General features: G+C 39.0%; 1 protein-coding gene and 1 long non-coding RNA gene across 11 annotated transcripts in view; both read left to right on the forward strand.

Moving 5' to 3' along the window:
• LOC145529023 (uncharacterized) overlaps positions 1-21269 on the forward strand; it is a 1122255-nt gene that overhangs the window by 244304 nt on the left and 856682 nt on the right. For 8 of the 10 annotated variants that reach the window (XR_014070838.1, XR_014070837.1, XM_081548496.1 and 5 more), the window contains one exon: positions 9897-9959. Coding sequence is in view for 4 of the 10 variants with exons in the window: in XM_081548506.1 (XP_081404632.1) it covers positions 9897-9959 (63 nt within the window). In the remaining 6 variants the exon portion in view is untranslated. Of the gene's footprint in view, positions 1-9896; positions 12747-21269 lie in introns of those variants that run through there. The other 2 variants (XR_014070843.1, XR_014070847.1) reach the window with 2 other exon arrangements.
• Positions 16464-18294, forward strand: LOC145529030 (uncharacterized). Its single transcript, XR_014070854.1, has 2 exons — positions 16464-16599; positions 16925-18294. It is a non-coding gene; the product is annotated as an uncharacterized LOC145529030 (long non-coding RNA).

Below are 21269 nucleotides of genomic sequence, written 5' to 3' on the forward strand. Positions count from 1 at the left end.
TTCTAGCATGTCAAATCCTTTTTATTTGAATCTTTCTGACCTCCTCTTCTGGGACTAGCCAGAGAAAACACATTTCTGCTTTTAAAGGACTTGTTTGATTACATTAGGTTCACATGGATAATCTCTTAAGATATTAAGGTCAACTGATGAGCAACCTTAGTTCCATCAGCAAAATCCCTTTTGCCATGCAGTATAATATAATCACAGGTATAACAAGAGGAGCTGAACATCACAGGAGCCCTCTTACAATTCTACCTATCATATTTACATTATTTTTATTTAGCAATTTCATGAATAGGTATATTTTCTTCTAACAACTCAATTGTAAGCTGCCTGAAGATAGGAAGCTTTCCTCTACTTTGTTAAAGTTCTCCGCAGCATTTATAATGATGCATTCTTGGTAAATACTTTTGAATTAAGTTGCTTTGTGCTAGGGGAAGAAGAATGAAATGTGTCGGTCATCTTGAAGGCTTTTTGTTCATTAAATTTGGGTCCTCAGATCTAAAGCTAACTTAAATGTCATTCAGCTGTCTTGAAGCATTCAGACTGGTTCAGCTAACTTGTCCAGTTATTTCAGGCAATCTGCTTTTGTGCTTGGATAGTGATTGCTGTGGGACATTGGGCTTTAAAATGCAAATTTAGAGAAGAAAGTCATACATGTTCTATGGAAAGACTTCTGTTGTTAAGGCGCAATAAATAAAGCTGGAATAGGGTAAAATAGCATGGTTTTGAGTTTTATGATATTGATGTATCTGATTTTTATCTTACAATTTTAGGTTATATGATTACAAAGTCAAGCCTATCTTTCCAATTTTTTGAATGTTGTAAATGTTTAAGAAGAAATTTGAAACCCTACTACTGATAAAGATGGATGAAATGTATTTTACAGCAATGAATATGTCCTTGCCAAATGCTGCTATCATCAGGGTGGTTGCTGCTGCTGCTGCTGCTGCTAAGTCGCGTCAGTCATGTCCGACTCTGTGCGACCCCATAGACGGCAGCCCACCAGGCTCTTTCGTCCCTGAGATTCTCCAGGCAAGAATGCTGGAGTGGGTTGCCATTTCCTCCTCCAGTGCATGAAAGTGAAAAGTGAAAGTGAAGTCGCTCAGTCATGTCCGACTCTTCGCGACCCAATGGGCTGCAGCCTACCAGGCTCCTCCGTCCATGAGGTTTCCCAGGCAAGAGTACTGGAGTGGGGTGCTGTCAGGGTGGTTAGCTGTATGATAAACGTTCTGAATTTCAAGAGGGGAAAGAAAACTTATCTTTAAGAAACTTGTATGCTGTAAGAAGAAAGAAAGAAAACCTATAGTCTACAGACAGAAGCATCAGAAGAGCTAAGAAATTACTTCAGTTGGTAATTACAAACAGGATTTGAGATAGATTCAGAAAAATATGATAATAACTGTCTACTCCATCACTGGTATGAACTGTCCAGAGGAAATTTCAGTTATCAGTTCAGTTCAGTCGCTCAGTCGTGTCTGACTCTTTGCGGCCCCATGAACCGCAGCACGCCAGGCCTCCCTGTCCATTATATGGTCTTTATTTGCAAGTCAGAAAATCCCCTGCCGAAAGGAATTTATATCTTCCCATAGCTGTTTCCTATCTCAACCTTGATTCCAGGACTACCACTATTTTAACCCTCTGTAACCAACAACACATGAGGGAAAAAAAGTGCTATAAGCTTCTCAAAAGATTGTGCAAATGATTCAATGATCTCTTTTTCCAGCAGAGAAAATTGTTTTCCAGATGCATCTGAAATCCCTTAGCAAATTTGTGCTGAATTTGGCAGGTTTCATAGAGTCCCTGTCACCTGGCTGCCATTTCTCTAATCGTTAACTTCCTTCATGATTAGCCCCAATAATTAGCTTTCTCTAAGGAACAAAGAATGAAATAACCACCTTTCATAGTCCAAGGTGATGCTGCCAACATTTATTGTCTGCACATTATTTATTATCACAACAAACTTGAGCTTGACTTGTTTATGGAGATGAGAATTTGAATCATGTCTTCCTCAGTTACCTTTTTTGGCCAGTGGAAAGAAAGAAAGCAGGATGAAAAAGAATATAATCATGACTATGATGAGATTCTCTGGTGCTTTCAAGGAAGCAATATTAAGAAGTGAATCTTGTAATCACAAAGGCTTTGTTATGTACAAATGCAACAGTTCGCAACATTATCTGTTTCCAAAGAGCACTTATGTCTCTGTAAAGATCTCTTCATTATGGAACATATGAAATAACTGACTTGTTCACTTGTGTTTTACAGTTGCCTTTCTCAGGTTTGAAATGAAACCTTTCAATAAATCTATCTCTCTGAAAAGGAATGTGTCTAAACTCAGCAGTGGCACTTAATGACACAAGAACAGTTCTTTTTCTTTCCACTAGTGCCACTATCTAGAACAGAATAAGAACAAATTATAATAACAAGAAGTTGAGTTCTTAGAGGAGTTTTCATTAGAATTGCAGAAATGGGTAAGCTTGTGTGTTTGCTAAGCTGAATTTCAAATAGCTTACTAGGGATAACATGGTTAGACTCTGCTGTTTTCTTACAAACTTACTATAGAAAAGGCTGTAGAAATGTCATGGATTACTTGTGGCATCATTAATATTTTAAAATGTGGCATTATAAAATATTTAAATGTAAATATTTTGATGTGAGTGTCTTAATACAATTGTAGCTCAGTAAGATTAGGAAGGTCTCATATGCAGCATTTTAATTAAATCCATAAAGAATGCTCCTTTAACTTCCATGCAAGCTCTTGTTCAAATCCAATATAAAGCTTGCAATTCATTGATTGCTTCCACAAAGTATGTGTTTCACAGTCACACTTTTTTTTCTCTTTTCAGAGACAAATGATAATTCTTTTGCTTCAAGTTTTCCCCAAGCAATTTATTTAAGAGTATTAACTTCGCAAGGACTGGTTATACGAACCTTACTGATCATACACCTCTTTGGGATCAGAGGGACAGGTTTCCTTAAGTGTCATGTTTAACAGACAAGCCTTTGTGTCTTGAGGGGGGCAATGAAAGAATCTACCTCCTTTTAACATATTTACTCTATTTTGGTATCAGCACTGTCATTTTCCATAAAGAAGTGTCTTGTAGTGACTTTGACCATCAGCAGGGGCAGCAGAGGCAGCATTTACTGAGTGCCTAAAAGTGGGCTTCCCTGGTGGCTCAGTGGAAAAGAATCTGCCTGCCAATACAGGAGACTCAGGAGATGTGGGTTTGATTACTGGGTCAGGAAGATCCCTTAGAGAAGGAAATGGCAACTGACTCCAGTATTTTTGGCTGGAAAATCCCATGGACAGAGGAGCCAAAGTCAGACATGACTGAGAAACTAAACAACAACAACAGCAACAAAAGTAGAAGTAGAATGCCTAGAATATTTTCTCTCTCAGGACACAAGTGTGTTCAAAGTATGTATATCATATATTTATCTTGTATCCTTATATAAGTGTGAACCATGGTGATGGACAGCTGGAAAGTTAATATTTTATAAAATTTTCCCATTCATTTCTTCCTTCTTTCATTCATCCTCTCAACAAGTACTCACCGAGCATTTGCTATAAGCCAGGGACTGTGCCAGGCTTTGGGGGAATAAAGCAATGAAACGGATATAATTTATATCCTTAAGAAACTTACATCAAGTTCAGGAAATAGATACGCATGAAATGTGTTTTAGTTCCACACACAGTGTCGATTTTGCGTATATTCCTTGCCTGGTAGCATGCCCAGTCCCAGATGGTGTGCCATGGTCAGTCTCAGGTCTCAACTTAGCATCGAGGCTTTTGTCTTTATGGTCATGCCATCCCCTACTTTCCCAGCCTGCCCTGGTTGGTCATCTGACAGAACTAACCAGTTCTGGTTAATAATACATAAGAGGAAATAAAATTTCTGGGTAGGCTTCTTACCAGGAAACACTTACCCTGTCTTGGTAAATGAAACCACACTGATGGCACTGCCCCTTCTCTGCTCTCTTACCTCCCTTCTTCCTGTCTTAAATGTGGACATTAAGCATTAGCAGACATCCGGTGACCATGAGGAAAAGGCCCAAGGGAATCTAGAGACACCATTGAACTGATCCAATGCCAGCAATCTCTTATCTCTAGACTTACTGTTACATGAGAAAAACAAACTCCCATTGTTTGAATCACTATTAGTCTGATTCTCGGTTACTTGAAGTAGAATGCAGTACAAGGAGTAAGCGGGCAGTTAAAGTACAGGGCAATAAATGCTGCTGTAGAGTAAGTACAGGTGCTGTTTGAACTCATAAATTACATTCCTGTCTTTTGAATTCAGAGCAGGCTTCCTGGAGTACTAATGCCTATGATGATGCTCAATCTCTGGCAAATTCACTGTGGTCAATCATGAATATTGTAATCCTGATGTTCACTAAGAATTTTTGTATGAACTGTGTCAATTTCTTAGTTTTTATAGCCAGGCAGCAGTGTTCTGAAGGCTTCCCAGGTGCTGCAGTGGTAAAGAACCTACCTGCCAATGCAGGAGACACAGGAGACATGGGTTCAATCTTTGGGTTGGGAAGATCCTCTGGGATAGGAAATGGCAACCCACTCCAGTTTTCTTGCCTGGAAAATCCCATGGACAGAGGAGCCTAGCAGGCTATGTCCGTGGGGTCACAGAGAGTCGGACACGACTGAGCACACACACACACACACACACACACACACCCCTATATTTCTAAGAGGATTTTGTTATCTCTCAGTTCACAAATTATCCTGGCAGTTTAATTTTGTTGCAAGATGAGTTGGTCATGATGCTGTCAGAGACTCTGATGCTGCTCATTGAAATAAAGGTAGTTTTAGGAAGTACGGCTTGAGGGAGGGCACTTAGGCACTCCTTTGGCCACATCTGTGTGGAAGTGGCATTGCTTTTGAGTCATCTTTGGGGATGTTGATTTCATAAGAAGATGACAACTTACCTCTGGCTTGGCTGGCTGTAAAAGCATAGGGAGCTGCATTTAGCTTGCAGCCTAGAATAATAACAATCTAGGTACTTGCAAGAGACATTATCTGGGGCTCACCATCACTCAATACTTACTAAAAGCTCAGTTGGAAGAAAGAGTATATATGCAGGTTTCCCCAAAGGATTTGCAGTTCATTTCAAAATTTGATTGCTGGGTCATGCCAGGTAAGCAGAGAACTGGAACCTCACTCTGTCTCTGGTTTCCTATATAGAATTGATTTTGTTCACTTGCACTTTGACATTACCTCACTTGACTACTTTGAAGGTGTTAAAAGAAATAGTCCTATGAGACATACTGTCATATTCACAGTAAGGCTGCTATGGAGGGTGAAGTTTACTCTCTCACACAGTTTACCACCTCTCAGATCCACGTGGAAAACATTTCTTTGTTCTTTGTACCAGTGAGTTGTGCCTCTTCTCAGGGATGGGTGGGTTTTATCTTACAGACACTGAGAAGCATGGAATTGTTCATGGTATGATTGATATAATTTCTAATGTTGGGCTCTCCTCAGGCAAATGAATAGCCTTTAGACATGCTTGCCTGCATTAATTTTTCTTCCTGCCTTCCCCTCTTCCTTCCTTCCTAATCTCACACATGGGTTCATTTTATGTTTCTTGATTGCACACTTCTTTTTCCTCTCTAGTTCATTCTTATTTTAAAATTTGGCTTTATTATATTTTGTGTTACTGTGTTAATTTTTGCTAAATATTTCACAACCTTGCTGGTGTAAGGCAGAATATTCTTGCATAAGTACAAACAAGAATACATGAGAGGAAGCATTCTGCCTGTAGCACTTCAAAGTGAAAACATTTTTCCCATTGGTTGATTTAGGTGAGTTTACAGTAGGAGTTGCTTTTGAAAGTATGTCCTCAACATGACTCTTAATATTACAGAAAATGTTTTTAACCTTTCTCTCCCCTCTTGAGTTAACTTTGCTCTGGCTTAAAAGTGTGTTTGGTTGATAAAGAAAGCCTGCAATTGATAGTTCTCACAGCAGTGTTTGCAATTAAAGTAGAAGCTTGGGGTGAGGAGTTTGGGGAATGTGTAAGGAAGATTTTCCATATTCTTTTTTTCTCTTTAAGTTTTAACTCCAAATCCTATTTTTTCCTGATTTTAAAGTATTTGAAATTATCTGGAAATCTAAGTTTCTATCACTTAAAATACTTTTCTTTAGTAATCATAAAATTAATAACAACAAAACATCTGAGCTAGCACATTTAGTTTCTGATGTCTAGCTCTTTTGAATTTAATAGTAGATTAATTTATGGTTAACCATGCATTTAATTACATCGGGTTTGTTTTAAGAGACCTAAGAAAGAAGATGAGTAATTTTTTTATGAAGACATTTTTTTTCCTGAAATTTTTAGTGATTGTTGCAAAACTATGAGGAGATGGGCATACTTTGAACAATGAAAGAATGAAATATAATAGAGGAATCCTAGTTAATCAGGAATTTGTTCCCCTGCCACCCAGTAAGAGGCCAAAATAACCCAAGGGGGTTACTTTCTTCAAGGACTTCTGGCTCCCATAGTAAGGTAGTAAGAAGATAGAGAAGGACTTTCTTCATTCATTTGTTGACATTCTACCTCATCATAGACACTAAGGTGAAGCTAGGGGAAGATGATGACTCTGAGCAGGAAGAAGATACTTGGGTTGGATCCTACCTTTCTTGATCAAAAATGACCAGGCTTTTTGCTGAAGACAGCTGCTCAGTAGTCATATTTCTCTAGATCCGTGAGAGGATTATGTAGTCAGGGGCTTTACCTGTGGCTGAGTTCTCTGTTGTACGGAATCAGTGCTGGTGGGGAAAAGATACTCCAAAGGGAGGTTGTGACATGGTTTCCCTCCATCTCCAGCACACACACACACACACACACTGCAGCGGAGAGAAATTTGCCATGTTAGACTCTATACTCAACCCTTAGGGGGCTTGAGGCAAATATCTATTTCAGCCTCTGAGGATGTTGGAAATTGGACACTAGAAGTACTGGAGTTGGCAGGAATAGCATTTATGAAAAGAACATCTTATTCATAAGGACATAAAATATTTATTAAGGAAAGAGCATGATTGAGATAATATTCTGAGATATGTATTTTTTTATTCTTCCTGTATTGTCCATATTTCCTTCCAGGGAGTCAAACGGATAATGTGCCCTCTTGTGCTTATTGTCTCAGGGGAAGGATGTATAGCAGGCCAACCAGCAGAGTGTTGGATGCCAAACATTGCCCTTCCTGGCTTTTATCTCCTCAAGACTCTACCCCAGAGTTAGGAGAGGATTTGTGGGTGCAGACATAGTGTCTCATCCAGGAGGGAGGAGAGTGGAGCTCTCCTTTGGTGCCCGCCATTGTGCCAGCCAAGTCACATAGAATGGGGAGGGGTGAGCCTCTGGCATCATCCTTAGTCTTTTCTAACATAGTTTGCTGATAAGATATTAGCATCTTTATCTTAGGACCTACCAGTCCAGAAGTTCACTTGGGCCTCCAGGAATCTTTTGCATGGCTGCCTGTGGTCCTGTCTGCCTCTCTTCTGCAGACAGCTGTTTTCTCTCGGGCCTTTGTGCTTCCCCTAGTGGTCCTGCTGGACAGCAGAGGAAAGCTCTTCCGGGCTCTGCAGACCCACAGAGCTCTGTCTCTCTCTCTCTCTGACTCTGTTTCTCGCTCTCTTATGTGCTGCCTCTCTCTCACCTTTCGAAGAAGGAGTCCTTTCCCTCAGGCCCCCTGGGCAAAATCTCTTTCCTTTCGTCTTTCTGGCTAATAGTTTGTCACTGTTGAGAGTTCCCATTTTTAAAATCTTGTCTATGGTGCCCCAAAGTTTAGGCTTTGGAAGAAAATAGGAAAATTGTAGGATGCTTTTCTCCTTTTCTCATATTTATCTTGAGCAAAGAGCACAGTCTACTTGCTTACTTGAATTAAATGAAGGAAAAAGGGAAGATTGCAGGGAGAAAAGAGTAATTGCAGATTAGTATTTAAAAATATTATCCTAACCAAACAGGGGTATGAGGTATGTACATGAGATGTGCAGACTAGTCATAGGAAATTTGGCAAATGTTTACTTATCCCATCTGTCCAAGAACTACTGGAAACATAAATTTCCCTTTCTTCCCACCATGACCTTATACAGTTTTAGTATTTTTCAAGTTGGGTGGTATCGGTGATACTTCCAGCACTTAGTAAGTGAATGCAGAAGGTACTGCCTTCTACAATCTATGGAGCCAGGACACATCGCAGATTGCAATTTATGGGTCTTCTAGTTTTCAAATAATATGTGCACTGAAGAGGGGAAAGAAATAGGGCAGAGAATGGAGGTGGAGGAATGCCATTCCTTCCACATTTCAGGACAATGCAAAGTTTAATCTCTTAATGTGAGGGAGCTACTGAGTCCTGTCTATATTTACAGCTACTTTTTATGAGTGGCCTTATAGCCTCTTACTATTTCTGATCTGTACTCTCTGTATTTATCCTTTGAGATTTTCCAGTTTTTTCCTCTAATTTTAAGCTTCTATTAAATCAAGGTTTCACATACTAGGTTCACTTGAAAGCTTTTGATTTAGCCCTTTACCCAAAGACCCAGGTTTGATGTAAAGCTGTGCTCTTTGTGAAGTCTGTCCTTCCCTCATACATAAGCTCCTTTTGTTTATACCTGGGCATGAAATATACCTGATGATCTACTGAGCCACCATGTAAAGGATCTCTGAAAAGTAGAGAAAATGATTGTGCTGGCAGCTCCTGAAGTGTTCCCCTACATTGTGACTGAAGCAATTCAAAACCTCCCCACTGCACTGCCCATAGCTGATGTATCCTCAGGAGGGCTGCCTTCCTGGGAGCTGGCACTGGCACCACTATGGTTTGGGTTAATGTGTCTGAATGAGGAGGCATTGCTGTTTTCTTCAATTCCTGCTGTATTTTGAAACAGGTGAGGGATACCTATTGATCAGTTGGCTCCAGGAGGGGGGTCTTGCCAAAATGAGTCTACGGGCATTTCCAACAGAGCTCTTTATATCTGTGGTGTGTGATGGCCAGACATACTCCAGTCCCAGGATGCTTTTTAATTGGAATGGCTGTTCAAACAGTAAGCGTGATTCCACAGTTTTCATTTCCCCTAGCTATACTCCAGGCTTTTGCTCTTTAACTAGGAGAAAGAACAATTTATTTTTTAATATTGAATTCTCTTTTCTGTTTGAAAATAGCCCATAGAATGTTTTTAAAGAAGTTCAGGAAAATGGGAATGGTTGACTCAATTATCTATACTAGAGGAAATTAGCAGATTATAAAAAACAAAGGAAACTCTTCTGATCTCAATTACTATAGGGTTATCGTCAAATCTACCTTTTCTTCTGAGAGAAAAGATTGCTGAGGAAGCAGAATATGTTCACCTACCAAGCATTCAAGGATATTTAAGAAAAGGGGTCAGTTGAAGGGTTCTTTGAAAAGAAAGTACAGTGTTTGGTCCTTCTTCCCTCCATGCTCACTTGAGGTCTGCATCTGCTTATGGTAGAGACAGCCTTGTCCAAGGGTTAGGAGTTCAAAATTCTGGCAGCCTGGTTCTTACTAATTGAGTCATCTTGAGCAGGTTATTTTGCCACTCTGTGCCTAGTTTTCATATCTGTAAAATTGGAAGAATGACAATGGATTCAATGCTATCCCTTGCTAAGAGCTTTGAAAATACCTGGCATCAGGTTGCCTATGACAACTGTTATCTGCTCACTGTTTCCCTTAGACTGCCTTACAGTCTGGCAGCCTCGCCCTGTGTGATCTCACCCTTGTGTCTCAGGTCTAGGTGTGAAAGAGGAGAACACTCCAAAGTGTTTTATTGACCTATCTTACTATTTCCTTGAGATTTATGCCTATTATTACTGATAAACCTTTGTGTGGCCTCTACTGTTTACAAAGAATTTTTACTTTCTTTACAGAGTTTTATCTTCATACCAACACTATATTGTTAAGAATTGGTAGGATGAAATGTCTGCAAAATGGTAAGAGTTTTTTTTAATTTTTGCCTTCATCCCTCCACAAGGTATTGATTTTGACAGTCACCACAGATGAAAATACCCAAGTGGGAGTCTGGGAGTTTCAGCACAACTTTTCTTTAATTATTAATTTTTGCTGGAGTACAGTTGCTTCACAACGTTGTGTTAGTGTCTGCTGTGCAGTGAAGTGAATCAGCCATATGTATACATATATTCCCTCATTTTTTAATTTGCTTCCCATTTAAGTCACCATAGAACATTGAGTAGAGTTCCCTGTGCTATATATTAAGTTCTCATTAGTTATCTATTTTATATACAGTAATGTGTATATGTCAATCCCAATCTCCTAATTCATCCCATCCCTCCCTTCCCCTCTTGTTAACCATAAATTTGTTTTCTATATCTGTGAATCTATTTCTGCTTTGCAAATAAGTTCATCTGTACCATTTTTCTGGATTCCACATATAAGCATTATTATGTCTTTTTCTTTCTGATTTACCTCATTCTGCATGACAGTCTCTAGGTCCATCCATGTTGTTGTAAAGTGACATTACTTTGTTCCTTTTTATGACTCAAGTAATATTACATTGTAGATATGTACCACATCTTCTTTATCCATTCATCTGTTGATGGACATTTAGGTTGCTTCTGTGTCCTGGCTATTGTAGATAGAGCTGCAGCGAATATCAGGGTGCATGAATCCTTTTGAATTATGATGTTTTCCAAATACATGCCCAAGGGTGGAATTGCTAGGACATATGGTAGCTCTGTTTTTCATTTTTGTTTTAAGGAATCTCCATACATTTCTTCTTAGTGGCTGTAATTTACATTCCCACTAACAGTATAGGAGGGTTCCCTTTTCTCCACACCCTCTCCAGCATTTACTGTTTGTAGATTTTTTGATGATAGCCATTCTGACCAGTATGAGGTGATACATTATAGTTTTGATGTGGATTTCTGTAATAAGTAGTGATGTTGAGCATCTTTTCCTGTGTTTGTTGAGTATCTGTATATCTTCTTTGGAGAGATATCTATTAAGGTCTTCTGCCCATTTTTTGATTGGGTTGTTTGATTGTTTGATACTGAGTTGCATGAGCTGTTTATGTAATTTGGAGATTAAGCCCTTGACAGTTGGCTTTGTTTGCGAATATTTTCTCCCATTCTGAGGGTTGCTTTTCATCTTGTCTGTGGTCTCCTTTGCTAAGCAAAGCTTTTAAATTTAATTAGGTCCTGTTTGTTTATTTTTGTTTTTATTTTCATTACTCTAGGAGGTGAGTCAAAAAGATCTTGCTGCATCTGTCAAAGAGTGTTTTCCCTGTCTTCCTGTAAGAGTTTGATAGCATCCAGGTTTACATTTAGGTCTTTAATTCATTTTGAGCTTATTTTCGAGTATGGTGTTAGGGAGTGCTCTAATTTCATTTTTCTTTTACATGCAGCTGTCTAGTTTTCCTAGCATCATTTTTTGAAAGCATTCTCTCTTCTCCATTGTATATTCTTACCTTTGTCATAGATTAGGTGACCATAGATATGTGGGTTTATCTCTGGGCTTTCTATCTTGTTCCATTGATCTATATTTCTGCTTTTGTACCAGTACCATAATGTCTTCATTACTGTAGTTTTGTAGTATAATCTGAAGTTTGTATAATCTGTAGCATAATTCCTCCAGCTCCATTTTTCTTTCTTAAGATTGCTTTGGCTATTCAGGGTCTTTTGTGTTTCCATACAAATTGTAAATTTTGTAGTTCTAACTCTGTGGAAAAATATCATTGGTAATTTGATAGGGATTGCATTGAATCTGTAGATTGCTTTGAGTAATATAGTCATTTTCACAATATTGATTCTTTCAGTGCAAGAACATGGTACATCTCTCCCTCTACTTGTGTTGTCTTTGATTTCTTTCATTGGTATCTTATAGTTTTCTGAGTACAGGTCTCTGCCTCCTTAGGTAGATTTATTCCTAAGTATTTTATTCTTTTTGTTGCAATGATAAATGGAATTGTTTCCTTAATTTCTCTTTCTGATTTTTCACTGATAGTATATAGGAATACAAGATATTTTTGTGTATTAATTTTGTATCCTGTAGCTTTCCCAAATTCATTGTTTAGCTCTAAGAGTTTTCTTGTGGCATCTTTAGGATTTTCCACTCATAGTATCATGTCATCTGTAAACAGTGACACCAGCATAACTTTTGGAACAAAAAATTTAAGAACTGTTGCGTTGAAGATGGTAAGAAGAACAAATTTATTTTACCCATGTTGCTTCTTACCCAAGGTGGCACAGCTCAGTGCCCAGGAGATTCCCTTGCCCTTAGGTTTCTTCCATGGGGGAAAGAGAGAATTTTGAAATTGGCAAGAGAAAAAAAAACCTTGTCACATATTAAAGAATCCCAATAAGTTACCAGAGAGTTTCACAGCAGAAATCTTTCAGACTGGCAAAGAATGTGATGATATGTTCAAAGTACTGAAATAAAAAAAGTTACCGACAAAGAATACTTTACCCTGCAAAGATGTCCTTCAAAATGAAATAGATATAGAGTTTCCAAGTCCAAAAATCAGATAATCACAATGGTGTGATCACTCACCTAGAGCCAGACATCCTGGAATGTGAAGTCAAGTGGGCCTTAGGAAGCATCACTATGAACAAAGCTAGTGGGATGGAATTCCAGTTGAGCTATTTCAAATCCTCAAAGGTGATGCTGTGAAAGTGCTGCACTCAACATGCCAGCAAATTTGGAAAACTCAGCAGTGGCCACAGGACTGGAAAAGGTCAGTTTTCGTTCCAATCCCAAAGAAAGGCAATGCCAAAGAATGCTCAAATTACCGCACAATTGCACTCATCTCACATGCTAGTAAAGTAATGCTCAAAATTCTCCAAGCCAGGCTTCAGCAATACGTGAACCGTGAACTTCCAGATGTTCAAACTGGTTTTAGAAAAGGCAGAGGAACCAGAGATCAAATTGCCAATATCCGCAGGATCATCAAAAAAGCAAGAGAGTTCCAGAAAAACATCTATTTCTGCTTTATTGACTATGCCAAAGCCTTTGACTGTGTGGATCACAATAAACTGTGGAAAATTCTGAAAGAGATGGGAATACCAGACCATCTGACCTGTCTCTTGAGAAACCTGTATGCAGGTCAGGAAGCAACAGTTAGAACTGGACAGGGAACAACAGACTGGTTCCAAATAGGGAAAGGAGTACGTCAAGGCTGTATATTGTCACCCTGCTTATTTAACTTCTATGCAGAGTACATCATGAGAAACGCTGGGCTGGAAGAAACACAAGCTGGAATCAAGATTGCCGGGAGAAATATCAATAACCTCAGATATGCGGATGACACCACCCTTATGGCAGAAAGTGAAGAAGAACTAAAGGGCCTCTTGATGAAAGTGAAAGAGGAGAGTGAAAAAGTTGGCTTAAAGCTCAACATTCAGAAAACTAAGATCATGGCATCCGGTCCCATCACTTCATGGCAGATAGATGGGGAAACAGTGGAAACAGTGGCTGACTTTATGTTTTTGGGCTCCAAAATCACTGCTGATGGTGACTGCAGCCATGAAATTAAAAGATGCTTACTCCTTGGAAGGAAAGTTATGACAACCTAGACAGCATATTAAAAAGCAGAGACATTACTTTGTCAACAAAGGTCCATCTAGTCAAGGCTATGGTTTTTCCAGTAGTCATGTATGGATGTGAGAGTTGGACTGTGAAGAAAGCTGAGTGCCGAAGAATTGATACTTTTGAACTGTGGTGTTGGAGAAGACTCTTGAGAGTCCCTTGGACTGCAAGGAGATCCACCCAGTCTATCCCAAAGGAAATGAGTCCTGGGTGTTCATTGGAAGGACTGATGTTGAAGCTGAAACTACAATATTTTGGCCACCTGATGCAAAGAACTGACTCATTTAAAAAGACCCTGATGTTGGGAAAGACTGAAGACAGGAGGAGAAGGGGACGACAGAGCATGAGATGGTTAGATGGCATCCCCGACTCAATGGACATGAGTTTGGGTAAACTCTGGGAGTTGGTGATGGACAGGGAGGCCTGGCATGCTACGGTTCATGGGGTCACAAACAGTCGGACATGACTGAGTGACTGAACTGAACTTAACTGAACTGAAGTCCAAAAAAGCTTTCAGAGTTCATCAGCACTACCTCTTGACATACTTTACAAGAAATGCTAAAAGGAATTCAAGCTTATGAAAGGGCATTAATTAGTAACATGAAAGAACAAAACTCACTGGTAAGATAAGTATATGGTAAAATTCAGAGTACACTGTATGTATGTGTTATTTGCTCAGTTGTGTACGACTCTCTGTGACCCTATGGTCTGTCTATGGAATTCTCTAGGCAAGAACACTGGAGTGGGTTGCCATTCCCTTCTCCAGGGGATCTTTCTAACTAAGGGATAGAACCCAGGTCTCCTGAATTGCAGGCAGATTCTTTGCTATCTGAGCTACAAGGGAAGCCCTAATGCACTAATACTCTATAATCAGAATACACTAATACTCAATAAATCACTTAACTCTAAAATAAAGGTTAAAAGAGAAAAGTATTAAAAATAATTATTGCTCTTCTTGATTTTTTGATGAATACACAATATAAAAAAATGAAAATCATGATACGAAAAAATAAAATACGTCGGGGGAAGTAAAAAGTGGATTTTTTTGTATGATTGAAATTGTTTTAGAAATAAAAGGCATCCAAATTGAAAAGGAAGAAGCAAAACTTTTTTTTCAGATGACGTATATGTCCTCCCTCTTGGACATCTCTCCAACTCTTCTGCTTCATTCCAACCATCTAGGTCATCACAGAGCACTTAGCTGAGCTTCCTGTGCCATACAGCAGCTTCCCACTAGCTATTTTACACATGGTGGTGTATATATGTCAGACCTAATCTCCCATTTCAGCCCACCATCCCACCCATCATGTCCACACATCCTTTCCCTACATCTGTGTCTCTATTCCTGCCCTGGAACTAGATACATCTGTACCATTTTTCTAGATTCCACACACATGTATTAATATACAATAGTCGTTTTTCTCTTTCTGACTTATTTCACTCTGTATCACAGACTGTAGATTTATCCACATCTCTATAAATGACCCAATTTCATTCCTTTTCATGGCTGAGTCATATTCCATTATATATCTGTACCGCATCTTCTTTATCCATTCTTCTATTGATGGGCATTTAAGTTGTTTCCACGTGCTAGCTATTGTAAACAGCACTGCAGTTAACATTGGGGTACATTGTCTTTTTGAATTATGGTCTTCTCAGGGTACATGCCCAGTTGTGGCCAGCAATCCCACTTTTAGGTGTATGTCTGAAGCAAACAAAATCAGTATGTTGAAGAGATTTTTGAACACTCCCATGTTCATTACAATGTTATTCACTGTAGTGAAGATATGAAAACAACCTAAATGTCTGTCTATAGATGAATGAATAGAGAAAATGTGAGATATATATATATATAAAATATGTAATTATTATGTATATGTATACAATAAGAGTATTACTCAGCCATAAAATAGAAAACATAGAAGAACATAGATGAATCTTGAGGACATTATGCTAAGTGAAAGAAGTCAGACAAAGGCAAATACTGCATAATCTCACTTAGGTGTGAAAATTAAAAAAAAATCAAATTCACAGAAACAGGTGGAATGATGGGGGATATGGACTGGAGGGTGGGGAAAACGGGGTGATATTGGTCAGATAGTACAAAGTTTCCATTATAAGGTGAATGATTTCTTGGGATCTAACACAATGTGGTGACTATAGTTAGTAATACTGTATTAGAATACTGTATAGAAATACTTTATACTAGAAACAGTATATCTAAGGCATTCTCAGAACAACAAAAAAATGGTAACTGTGAAGTAATGGTTGTGTTAATTAACTTGATTGTGGTGGTCATTGCACAGTGTATATGTATATCAAAATATCATGTTGCATACTATAAATACATACCTCAATAAAGCTGGGGAAAAATTGGTAGAAGATAAGAAGACATCATGCTCTGACACAGTCTGTGATAAAATTACATGATAATACTAAGTGAGCTATACATGAACAATACCAAAAGGACAAGGCTCAGGACAAAAAAGAAGTGGATATTTTTACTGAACAGAAACATAGTATGGTACTAACGCAGTAGAGCTGCTGGGCTCTAGATTCAGAAAGAGAGCAATGGCAGTAGGGACTTGGCTTCTGTGGAGAAGATGGTCCTTATGTTTTTTCTGTGAGATGGAAGACTAAATTCAGAATCATAGCTTAAAACAAGAGACTACAGTAGAGCATTCTGCACATAGAAAGTGGCTGAAAAACCCAAATGGCCACAACTGCTGCTTGGAGGTATGGCTTGTAAGAAGCAGGGGGTTTAAGGAGAAAACAAAATTTCAGCCTTGCAGCCAGGACCTAATCAAGCCCCTCACAGCTTCCCAGGCTGTATGAGATATTCTTGTCTCACAATAGGTCATTGGAAAGCTGATGTGGGACAAAGGGAGGGTGGGGGAGGTTAGGAAACACTGGATGCAGAACTACTTGACAAAGAGGAGTCAATTTTCATTAGATTTAAGAAGAAGACTATCGATGGTCTTAAGCTTAGTAGTTTCATGAAATAGTGGATCCAAAAACCAGAATAAAATGGTAAGGTATTGAAGGTAAAATGAGGGATTCGAACGTAGAGAGTGTAAATATCATTTTTTTTAAGAAATATAGACTATGCTTCCTCTATGGAGACTCAGGTGGTGGGAACACTGATGGACTTTATCCTACTTATTTACAAATGGGAAGGGCCAGTAAAGAAGGAATGGGTGGAAGTCCAGAGGGTGGGCTGAGGTGGCAGAGACAGATGACAGAGCAAGTCCCTGAGAAGAAGTCTGTGACTCTTTGGGCTAGAGAGCCTTGGCAGTGGAGTCTTTTATTAAGAATAACACAGAGTAACACAAGTATTTTCCCTCTCACTTCATAGGAGATCAGGATAGGATACTGAGGGGACTGTGTTAGTCACTCAGTCGTGTCTGACTCTTTGTGACCCCACGAACTGTAGCCTGCCAGGCTTCTTTATCCGTGGAATTCTCCAGGCAAGAATACTGGAGTGGATTGCCGTTCCCTTCTCCAGAGGAACTTCCCAACCCAGGGATCAAACCCTGGTCTCCTGCCTCGCAAGCAGATTCTTTACCGTTTGACCTACAGGGAAGCCTACTTAGGGGACTGCTGCTGCTGCTGCTGCTAAGTCGCTTCAGTCGTGTCCGACTCTGTGCGACCCCATAGATGGTAGCCCATCAGGCTCCGCCATCCCTGGGATTCTCCAGGCGAGAATACTGGACTGGATTGCCATTTCCTTCTCCAGTGCATGAAAGGGAAAAGTGAAAGTGAAGTCGCTCAGTCGTGTCCGACTCTTAGCGACCCCATGGACTGTAGCCTACCAGGCTCCTCCATCCATGGGATCTTCCAGGCAAGAGTACTGGAGTGGGGTGCCATTGCCTTCTCCGACTGAGGGGACTAGAGTAAATGAAATGGATCTTTGGTATATTGAAGGCTGAGGTCTGTGAGGAGTGAGAACTCTGATTAAACATGAGGCAGTGGGTGAAATGCAGAAGAATGAGGCTGGAGGAAGTAGAAGCAAAGGACGTAGCATTTAAATCCAGTCCAAGTGGAATGGCTAAGGAAGGGCAGCAGGGTCCTGTGCAGGAAGAACTCCTACATATTCTATGTATGTAGCAAACACATGGGTTTCAAAGACAAATTTGTTGCTGGTGAGGATAAAGGAAAGGATTCTCAAGGGACTAGATTTTCTGTGTGAACAAATAGAATTTGGAACTAGCAAGATCTGTGTATTTGTCAGTGAGTATTCAAGCTCTTGTTTGTATTTGGGGGGCTGTTTAGATATTAGTTAGATATTAATTATATATCTGTCTCCTTATATTATGTTGTACTTTCCTGAATGCAGAGACTATATATTACCTACCACAGTTGGTAATACTTATTGACTGAAGGAATGTTGTGAAGGGTGTTAGCAAGTACTTCCCAGACAATTAGGTTTGTCAAAACTTGAAACAATTAATATAAAAGACAATGTAAAAATCTGCAAATTAACCTTAGCACTTGCAATTAAATCTTTGAAGATTTATTTAGCTTTTTGAGCAAGAACTTATTCTTAAAGTATTTCTAAGATTATATCTTTAATGTGATATCACTGTTTCATTGTCATTATATAATGTTAGGACTTTTTTTTTATACATTTCCCCTTTATTACACTTAACTGTATGGTACGATGAGCTAGGTTATTTGGGAGTAACATGCAGTCCTCCAAATTCAGCACCTTAAAGAAAAAGAAAAGGAAAGTTTACCATTTTTGTCCTGCTGCCTGTCTGTTGTGGATTGGCTACGGCTCTGTTCCATGCCATCTTCACTCCAGGAGCCAGGCTAATAGAGCAGCTTTTCACTTGAAAATTGCCAATTGTTGTGGAAGCAGGAAATGATAGGATGGCAAAGCATGCTTTACCCTGAAAGCCTCTGCTTGAAGTGATCCATGTCCCTTCCCACACTGAACTGGCTGAAGCAAGTCATATGCTACTCCTGACTTCAACACTGTGAGAGTGTTTAATTCCCGCTGGAGGAAAGGCAGTACATTTTTGTGAATAGTTACACAATTTACTACAGCATAAAAACTGTTACATTTTTCAAAAACATTCTTGGGAGGAATATTTTAAAGCATTTTAAAGCTGAGAGTCAGACATTTTACTCACAGAAAGTGATATCAAAACAGTGGTGGCCAAGAAACTCATACTCTGAGAAATATATTTGTACTTACTGTAAAGCAGTTTCCCTCAAGTACGGGAACAAGTACGGGAGCACTATAACTCCTTACTGCTTGTCGAGGTCTGCCTCTCTCAATGACTTCCCTTTTGCCCTGGTGTCAGAGTTAACCTCTCAGGTCCTCTCCCTGGACTTCAGGGCAGCTGTGCCAGTACATCTCTGCCAATGAGGCGACTGGGTCTTGTTGGTCTCTGTCCTTTTGTCCTGACTCAGCTCTTACCATGAGCAGTGAGGATAAATAACGCTGGTTTAACGTAAAATAGTCTATTTGTCATGCAGTGTTTTCTTTCTTTAAGGGATTTCTTTTTACAAATGGTTAACAACTTTTCCCCCCCCTTTTCCCCTTAAATATGCATTCTAGGTAAGGACAGTGAAAGAGGAGCTGACAGGTTACTATTTAGCTGTGTTTCTTTCAGGACTTGGTGAATTAGTTTTTCATGGGATATGCGATAGGTTTCTGTACTAGCTCTGAGCTATTTATATTACATAGGGGAAGCAATAGCATGCTTCCCCTATGTAGTACACATAATTTATATTTATAACTTTCAAATGATTTTATTTTTGGTACATTTACTTTCTTAACAAAACTTAATGGCAGTAGTGTTAAAATTAGTTTGTCTTCTTAGAGGAGGTGCAAGTGTGGTTCATAGCAAATACAGTTTTTCCTCAGCTTCCCCTCTTGTTATCTCTCCTTTGCAGTGAATCAGTTATCACCTGTCTAGAACATCCACTGTTATGGCCCACATAAATTATTTCTCTCCCTCAGCAGCAGTGAATACTTTGGGTTCTTCCTGTGGCAACATCTGTCCTCTAAAAAGCTCTTTTTCCAAACCCTCAGCACCTTGCTCTAAATATTTGCTGGTTGGTAAACAAATCTAGTAAATATAATAGTGGATTAATGTGTTTTCCCTCTAATATAATGCATTTGCCTTCGAAGTTTTCTCAAAGACCATGACTTAAGCATTGTCAGTGCAAAAGTAAAACATCTGTGTGGCATCAACTTCTGTGTGTGGATGTGGTCATGACATATCGATTTATTTTTTTTCTGATACTGAGAGAATCCAACCCTTCTATCCATTAATTCTTCATTATGGTTTATCACAGGATATTGAATGTAACTCCCTATGCTATACAGTGGGACCTTGTTGTTTATCCTAATTTAATTCTCAGAACAACCATGTAAAGTAGATAAAGTTATTATCTCCATTTTACAGTTGAGAAATATTATGCCCAAAGAAGTTAGATAATTTGCTAAAATTAAAAAATGAAGGATAAACTTTTGACAACCACAAATTCAATGCTCCTTCCACAATACCTCTTTTTTCTCTCTGCTTTCAGAATTCATACTCATGACACAAGAAAGGAAATGTATCTGTATAGATACATTTCTTTAAAGAAAGATTTTTCTGGTTTAGTGTTTTGTATTGAGTCCTAGATTAAGAATCAAACTGGGGGACTTAGACTGAGTGGGTAAAATAAAGTCTTATGATTATACTAGTCTTTGCTGAGAGTAACTCATTCATAAGTAGAAGACTAATTGTAATAGAGATGACAGAACAATATAATCTGAGCAGACTCAGGAAGTTCGTTGATAGGAGCCTAGTAAGCCATGGCACATTTTGCACCAAGAAGTTAAAATGTTTCACATAGTGTTTAGTTAACACCAACTGCTCTTAACTAAGTAAGATATGCCAAAGGAAGAAAGGTAAAGGGAAAAAATGTGACAAAGAAGGAACTCAAAGCCCCAGAGTGTTGTGGGTACATTTTAGTTGCCCGCTAATGGTCCAGTCAATGCCTACTTGCTTATATGTTAGTTTTCAAGCCTGGAAATTTCATTAAATTTTCTATGACCAATACAGTATTTTTATGCCTGCTCAAACACTTTCTTTTCTTTTTTTTTTTAAATTTATTTATTTTAGTTGGGGGCTAATTACTTTACAATATTGTAGTAGTTTTTGCCATACATTGACACGAATCAGCCATGGGTCTACATGTGCTCCCCCTCCTGGACCTGCCTCCCACCTCCCTCCCCATCCCATCCCTCCGGGCCATCCCATTGCCCCAGCCCTGAGCATCTGTCCCATGCATCGAACATGGAATGGTGGTCTGTTTCACATATGATAATATACATGTTTCAATGCTATTCTCCCAAAACGTCTCACCCTCACCTTCTCCCTCAGAGTCCATAAGACTGTTCTATGCATCTGTGTCTCTTATTCTGTCTCGCATATAGGGTTATCGTTACCATCTTTCAAATTCCATATATATGCATTAGTATACTGTATTGGTGTTTTTCTTTCTGGCTTACATCACTCTGTATAATGGGCTCCAGTTTCATCCATCTCAATAGAACTGATTCAAATGTATTTTTTTTTAATGGCTGAGTATAGGAATACAGATAGGAAAAGAAGAAGTAAAACTCTCACTGTTTGCAGATGACATGATCCTCTACATAGAAAACCCTAAAGATTCTACCAGAAAATTACTAGAGCTAA

Source organism: Giraffa tippelskirchi, chromosome 12 (genome assembly GCF_054371585.1).
Source record: "Giraffa tippelskirchi isolate mGirTip1 chromosome 12, T2T-mGirTip1v1.2.pri, whole genome shotgun sequence".
NCBI lineage: Eukaryota > Metazoa > Chordata > Mammalia > Artiodactyla > Giraffidae > Giraffa > Giraffa tippelskirchi.